Here is an 8,017-nt window from a genome sequence, read left to right as displayed (position 1 = left end):
CATGGTATTTTTGTAGAAGCAAATGATATATAGTATAGCATTGGCAGAACATCTCCATTCCCACTCTCCCCACCTAAAGCATTCTGTTCATTTAAGTATGCTTTATATGACCATTTTCAACCTCTTCTCACTCCTCCCATTTCTTTCTTTTTTTTATTTATTCATTATAGTCAGAGAGAGAGAGAGAGAGAGAAAGAGAGAGAGAGAGAGAGAGGCAGAGAGAGAAGCAGGCTCCATGCAGGGAGCCCGACGTGGGATTCGATCCTGGGTCTCCAGGATGGTGCCCTGGGCCAAAGGCAGGTGCTAAACCGCTGCGCCACCCAGGGATCCCCACTCCTCCCATTTCTTAAGGCTGAATGGTCACTAGTATTTTTTTTTCCTCTTACAGATCCATAAGCCATGGCAAAATAGGTTCTTCATATCAAGGTGCTACTTGTCATATAGGTGCTGTTGTCCTTGTCCATGCCAGGTAGATTATTGTGAAACTTCAAGAGGTGCTTTTTGTTGTATGGGTGTTGTCATTGTCCATTCCAGGTAGGTTTGTGTGTCACTTCAGTATCCTGGTATATTCACTTCTTTTACTTTTTTTTTCTGGGAAGTGGTCTCCTAAGACTAATCTTTCTCTAGACCCTGTTTGTGATAGAACAGTAAATACCCTTCACTGTAGAGGAAGTCCTCAATGGTAGCCTTGGTGATAATGGCATCATCACAGCTAAACCACTGGTCCTTTTGTTGCTGGATAAAGCTGGTGTAGTGTCCACTTTCCAAAGTTCCATGGTGATTAATCACTGCAAATAAGGAATACTTATTCTCATTGGATGTACAATCTGTTGCTGGATGGCCTTCTTTCATTCTTCTCTCCTTAGTTGAGGCCAAAAATGGAGTCATGTCCAGATCCAAGGGAAAGGAGATAAAAGTATTAATCTTTCTCCTCTGTTTACCTACATGTTTAAATCTCTTGAGATGAAAACAGGCCACAATAGGTAATTTCTTCATTGTGAGTTGTTTAGTAGATTCCTGATAGCTTTGGCAACTACTGCATTTGATTTTGGCACTGCCTCCTAGGTACTCTGGCCTTGTAAACACCACTGTAGGCAGTCTGTGAGTGAGGGAATTCCTGGTATGTGGTCATCCCTACTCACTGTGATGTCAGCTTTCTCTGGATTCTGGGAACTGAATGTGGCGCAAGAGCCAGGCAAGTCCAAACTGATGTCCCAGCATGGGTCTATTGTAGTAGAGACACTATGGCAAGCTTGACATGTGACATCGGACTGCAAGCCACCTGTAAAGATTTGGTCTATGATGCAGTTACAGCATGTGGAGTTATTGGCCTCCTGTTCCACATTATCATCTCTGCTGTGTCTATGCAGCACATCTAATATTGCAATAAGGAACTCATGGGCATCCTGCTGTCTATACCCTGCTAAATGTTCTGCATGAATCCATATTAGATGCAATAACTTATAGGGAATGTGAGGAGTTCGGCTCCCAGAGCACATAGCATGAAAAAGAGAAGACATTTCACAGACAAGACACAAGCTGGGCTTGTCATTCTACATTTATGCTTGTCAGAGAGAAAGAAATCTTTCAATAGAGGAATATGGGTAAGTGCCTGGACAATACAATTCATAAAGCATGTGTTCCCAAGATTGATTAGCCCCCTCAGGCCTACAGTATAGACTGACTTTTTTCTCCTCTTTTTCTTGGGTTTCACAAATTTTGGCTCCTGTTCCTTTGACTCACAGGTTGAATGCTTCTCTTCAACATCTGATGTTATACACTGTTGTTGAGAGACATCTGTTGAGATGGAAGTTAATAATTTCAAATTTTTCTCTTTTGTTTCTTTGGCAATCCATTCCATGTCTTTGTCATATATATAATCCTTACACATAAAGCAATATATAACCCCATGGTAGAGATCTACAGCTAAATTGTGCTGTTTTGCTTCTGCATGTTTGTGAATATGATTCTCAGTAAAGCAGCCAAAAAAGACACAGGAGAGACAAGAGTGGAGTCTGTTCATACGGGTACTACATACATGACAAATGCACGTCTTTGCCTTATGTTTCCTAGTTTCTGGGGTCCCACTCCATACGAAACGCTGGTAGATCAGCCTCAGGTTCTTCGGCCAGTTCTTAGCCACTTTAAAGTTCTCCACATGAGAGCACCACGTAGGACCCCGACCAAACTCCACCTCCAGCAACCAGTCCCCTAAACCACTTCGATCCCCAGAGCCACCTAGGCCACCAGAAAAGCTTTGCAGCATCTGAGGCCTAGATCCAGGGTCAGATGCTTTGCAGCATCTGAGGCCAGCCCTAGGGTCGCCAGGGCTGAGGTCAGGTCAGAGGCGGTGGGGGAAGGGGAGGGGGAGGATGGGATGGAGGCTGGGGTGGGGCCGAGAGCCCAGGCGGGCTTCTGGAGCTGGCCGAGGCTGGGGCCTTGGGCGGGGCTTGCGGCGCGGGCAAAGGGGCGAAGAGCTGATGTAACAGCGAGGAGGGGACGAAGGGAGCACCTTCTTATCACCTCCGCTGTCACTCCACGTCAAGTTATCCTCAGGAACAAGGCTTATGATCTTGTAGCAGCTCCAGCTTCATCTCCTTAGCATCCTGGCCTGAACACGCCTTTGTCGCCCCCACCGCGTCTTTCTCCATTTCCCCCGCCTTTTTGGCCTTCTCCTTGGGAGAGGCTCCTCCCCCACCTCCAGAGCTCCAGAGGACTAAAGAGCCGGAGGGCAAGGAAGTTTCCCGAACTTGGGCCATCACCTCACCGTCCGGCCTGAGAAGAAAGGCGTCTGCAGTGGAGCTGCGACTGTAAATGGAATGAAACAAGTAATTTCTGTGAATGACCTGACCAGCGTCATGGCCGCGGCGCGCCATTAGTGCCCCCGGCACCCCTCCCACCAAGAGCTCGGGCTGAGGTCGCTGCGCACTCCACCCCCTCTACTCAGGAGCTCCCAGAACTGCTGTGGAGACTAAGGCGATTACCTGGTTTAAAGGCGATCCGATCGTACTGGGAATGGGGGGCTGCGGTGGGCGAAAAGGAGGCAGAGGGAGGAAAGGTGGGGGGGGGTGTGGTATGGCCTGAGCTTTAGGGTAGAGGCGGAATCTTTAAAAAAGGCGCCACCCTCTGTCTGGGTTTCCTAAGCCCTGAGCAGCCTTGCTTTGGTACAGCTTCCTCTGACGTTCTTTCCGTATATTCTAAACAAACAAACCAAACCAAACAAAACCAAACCAAACCAAACAAAACAAAAAAAAAACTGGGGCCAACATTTTACCTTAAAAATAGCTAAAAGGGGGGCAGCCCCTGTGGCGCAGCGGTTTAGCGCCGCCTGCAGCCCAGGGCGTGATACTGGAGATCCTGGGTCGAGTCCCAGGTCAGGCTCCCGGCATGAAGCCTGCTTCTCCCTCTGCCTGTGTCTCTCTGTGTGTCTCTATGAATAAATAAATAAAATCTTTTAAAAAATAGCTAAAAGGGAACCACCTATGGAAAATGGGCTCAGGGAAAAAAAATGTGTCCTCCTACTCCCACCTTACCTATGCTGCTGGGTCTGGGTGTGTTACACCCTTGCCCCTACCTCCAAGCGCCCTTTTGGTCAGCCAAGCTCTTGGGCCCTCTCACGCTCATTTTACACTTGTGTTCCTTCTCACACTTCATTTCTTGTTTCAGTTCCTTCATTCCCTATTCCTCTGAGAATTTGGACTCCTCACACCCTCCAAGCGTTCACCACCCGCCCCGTCTTCAGTGTGCGACCCCCAAAGTCCCTGTCCTTTCCCGCCTTCGGCCCCGCAACGCCCCCAGCCTCGCTGTTTGTTTAAAGGTCTGGGTTACCTTGGGCCACAGGCACGTGATAGAGAACGTCAGCAGCTGCTGCTGTACAGGCGCTCCTCAGCCAGCGTTCTCCCCTGACCTTTCCTCAGGGCTGGTCAGAAGGGGGCCGCCCCCGGCCCCTCCCTTCTCGACATGTGGCCCCCAGCCCCGGATTCTGCTCTCCTGCATGATGAATGTCACGCTATCCTGCTTGGTCAGACCTCTTCCTGAAACAGATTCTACTGGAGCGACCACAGCGACAGATTCTAGAGAAAACCCTTGACATGTAGATTCTGGTCTCACCTGGCTCCAGGGCCAGCACTCCGCAGAAAAAAGATTCATTGGAGTGGGGGTTGGGTGGTCTCAAGGATGGCAACTCTCTGGCATGAATCCCTCAGGATTGGATCTATGGGAATTAAGTGAAGAGAGGAATATGATTCCGGAGTGGTGAGAAGAACCATTAGTAAGGGCTTCAGTCTCAGGTGGGAGAGCCCAGGCACCCGCTAGCTGCGTGATCGCAGATAAAACACCTAATCTACCTGAGCCTTAGTTGTGTCATCTGTTAAAAAAAGGTAGGAATAATGATCCTAACCTGTTATGAACACTAAATCATAATATATGTAAAGTAAAGGATCTTTGTGGCACCTGTTTCTTTCACATCTGTTTCTCAGTCCGCATTTTAAAATCTGCCTATAGCAAATGCCTGGTACTTAGAGTAGAGAAAAAGAGAACACTTCTCTCTTTCAAGATTCTCTCAAAGTTATCACTCAGTTCACCAGATTATCCCCTCCTAAGCAGTTCATGTATGGGAACACCCACTCTTTCAAGATTCTCTCAAAGTTATCACTCAGTTCACCAGATTATCCCCTCCTAAGCAGTTCATGTATGGGAACAAGTGTACATGGATCCCATGACTATATTACTGTGCTAGGTTGTGCTGTGAGAAATATAGAATAAAAAGATTTATGTCCTCCAGGAGTTCATAGCCCAGGAGATTTTTCCTTCTCTTTAACAGATACAACATCCAAGGCTACAACCTCCCATGAAAGCTGCTATCTCTAGAGCTTGTTGTCCTTCCTGTCCAATCTCAAGGATATTCCTGCTCATCAGTGAAGATGTTTAATGCTACATTTAATCTCTCTGGAACAGTCAGGCACCTCCTTTCTAAGCCTCAGGATTAGGATTCAATTCTCTCAGGCTCAGGGGTGATATCGTACGCGCCTTTCCAAAATGAATGTCAGTGATTTTAAGACATAAAAGAGATTCAGTAATCTATATGAATCTTCAGAATGGGCACAGATCATCATAATCTTGGAGAGAAAAACCACAACTGTCCCGTAGCCCAGAGTGACTATAGATTGAGAGATTCAAGTAAGAGTTAAGTGTTCAGATTAATATGTTTGCAGGAACATTTGCCTAGAAGACAAGAACAATGCTCTTATACTTTCCCACCATTACTAGTGGTGTTTGTAAACTTAAGCAAGCAACATATCATTTTTACAATTCAGTTTCCCAAGTAAGAAAGGAGTTGGTTTGACCTGTTAGCAGTTCTTAACATAAACTTAGCATAAATCCTAATGAGGTTTCCAATTCACAGATACTTGGCCCCCAAGTCAGTTAATGGCCATGTGGCTGACTGGAAAGGCCACTGCCACTCTCATGGCTTTAGCTGTCATAACTTCACACCAGAGAGGGGAGGCTTACTGTTTTCAGGCTATAATTTTCAGTTTCTCTGGATCCAATTAAGTGTTCATTAGAGGAGCTTCAGGAGATGGGATGACCTGTTTAAACCAATGTGCCTTTTGGCGGACTAGTTTGTCTTTCTCTGGAGTTTACAAAAGACTTTTAGTAAGTAATGATAACAAGAATAGCAGAGTTTTCCAACACCATGGAACTTGGCTTTGTGTAAATATTAGAGATTTTGACTTGGGATTTAGACAGATTGTACCAGTATGGAAGAGCATACATACAAGGAAGCAATAGGTGAAAGAAGCAGTAATGGAGTCACCAGTGAGTACCCAAGAGAAATTTGAGGGGAGGCAGGGTCACAGAAAGGAAATGGCATGCCTTCTTGCTGGTAAGTGGTTGAATGGCACAGGGGAAGATGAAGACCCCTGGTAGCTTGAGGGGGAGTCCCTCCTATCTCCCTTACTTCCTTCCCTCCCTCTGAATTACCCTTTGTCTTGGGTGTCCCTCCCTTGGCAGAAGTCTGGAATGGGGTAAGGAGAGAGCTTAGTGGCCCTGTAAGTCCCAGAAGTGCCACCCTTCCCTGAAAAACAGCCAGTCATCATCCCCACAAATTAGCCTGTTCTACCCAAACTAAACCTTGTGATTCTGATCCACTTCCTGACAATAGAACCCTAAGGGTTATGACAGGGAGAGGGAGCAGGTCTTCAGGATGCCATGAAGTAACCCCAGAGGGGTTATTCCATCTCCAGAGTTGACTTTGGTTTGCATCCATCTCCAAGGATCTGGTCTCTTTCCTGATTTCCTCATTTTATACCTAGCTCAAGTGTATGACTTGGGCTGAAACCAAGAGTTAGACACTTAACCAACTGACCCACCCAGGTGCCCCCTGGACTCAGCCTCTCTTAAGAAAGATCCTTTTGGGTCCCTCAGTTTGGATCCTTCCCCAGCCCCTCACCATCTTCTAACCCTGCCCCTTTGTTATGAAGAGACCATCTAAAAAGAAAGAAGGTATCCTGTAGAAGTGTAGCTGGAAAACGTGTGAAATCACAATCGTATAAAAGTACTTGGCGGGAAACCTCTTTGGAACTATTGACTAATTTAAGAAGGAAATTTTTTTTCTAGGTAAAGGTATTTTCTCAGCCATGGCTAACAAAAGACTTGCTTATTTCTGGGTTAACAGACCTAGATGGAAATGCTGTATAAGTATGGTGAGGCCCAGTAGTTTGTTTTCTGATAATTAACCATCTAATACTGGTGCTAAATGTTGATGCTGCTGGTATAGGGACCAGACTTTGAGAACCACTTGTTGTGGGCTAATGTATAAAGAACCACAAGTCAAGGCCCTCTGGCCTTAGTAGCAGGAACCCTTTCTGGTGTGGCTGGTTTCCCAGGAGTATTATCTTGGCTTCTTTTATGTTTTTCTAACTACAGCAGGTGCTGGGGGTGGTTTTGAGGTGAGTAGAATTGGAAAGAGAGGGATCTGTATAAAACCTGTTTCTGCACTCCTGGTGCCTTAGGACCTATAGAACAGGCGCTCTGCAACTTCACACAGCATCTTTTTCCCAACTGGGGACTCTTTTTTTTAATAATAAATTTATTTTTTATTGGTGTTCAATTTGCCAACATACAGAATAACACCCAGTGCTCATCCCATCAAGTGCCCCCCTCAGTGCCCATCACCCATTCACCCCCAACTGGGGACTCTTAATCACCTCACTTCTGTGAGGCCAGCATTCTAAAAGGCAGACTTAGGCTCCTTCCACAGTTTGGCTATTGTGGACATGGCTGCTAGAGCCTCAGTGCCCATCGAAAGATGAATGGATAAAGAAGATGTGGTTTATGTATACAATGGAATATTACTCAGCCATTAGAAACGACAAATACCCACCATTTGCTTCAACGTGGTTGGAACTGGAGGGTATTATGCTGAGTGAAGTAAGTCAATTGGAGAAGGACAAACAGTGTATGTTCTCATTCATTTGGGGAATATGAATAATAGTGAAAGGGAATATAAGGGAAGGGAGAAGAAATGTGTGGGAAATATCAGAAAGGGAGACAGAACATAAAGACCTCTAACTCTGGGAAATGAACTAGGGGTGGTGGAGGGGGAGGAGGGCAGGGGCTGGGGGTGAATGGTGATGGGCACTGAGGGGGACACTTGACGGGATGAGCACTGGGTGTTATTCTGTATGTTGGTAAATTGAACACCAATTAAAATTAATTTATTAAAAAAAATAAAAGGCAGACTTACAGCCATTGCCTGCCCTTGACTAGGTTTGCAGGAAGAGGGCTGTGGATTGGATTCAGGTCCTTGGGGACTCACATTATCTGCCAGCCTTCTGCCCTCTTTTCCTTTGGGTACCTTCTTCTGCTCCCTTTCTTCCTTGTGCCTCAGCTCCTAGCTAGTCTGCCTCCAGCCTTCCAAAGCAACAGCTTCAAACACCACTTCTATGTGCTCTCTCCTGCTCACAGACCCATGGTGATTCTCTGTAGCCTCTTGGTTTTTTAAAATGGAAAATTT

The 8,017-nt window shown here is 46.2% G+C and overlaps 1 protein-coding gene across 1 annotated transcript; it reads right to left on the bottom strand.

Moving 5' to 3' along the window:
* Positions 1-545: 545 nt before the first annotated feature.
* On the bottom strand, positions 546-2,759 carry USP51 (ubiquitin specific peptidase 51). Its single transcript, XM_055339155.1, is given in 6 exon segments — positions 546-1,083; positions 1,086-1,546; positions 1,549-2,320; positions 2,322-2,425; positions 2,428-2,560; positions 2,562-2,759. Coding segments are annotated over 6 exon segments (2,139 nt in total). The 3' UTR covers positions 546-612.
* Positions 2,760-8,017: the final 5,258 nt, after the last annotated feature.

The sequence above is a fragment of the Nyctereutes procyonoides genome, unplaced genomic scaffold, assembly GCF_905146905.1.
Source record: "Nyctereutes procyonoides isolate TBG_1078 unplaced genomic scaffold, NYPRO_anot_genome, whole genome shotgun sequence".
In the NCBI taxonomy this organism is placed as follows: Eukaryota; Metazoa; Chordata; class Mammalia; order Carnivora; family Canidae; genus Nyctereutes; species Nyctereutes procyonoides.
The sequence above is the reverse complement of the archived record's forward strand: the minus strand, read 5'-3'. Positions and strand labels throughout refer to the sequence as shown.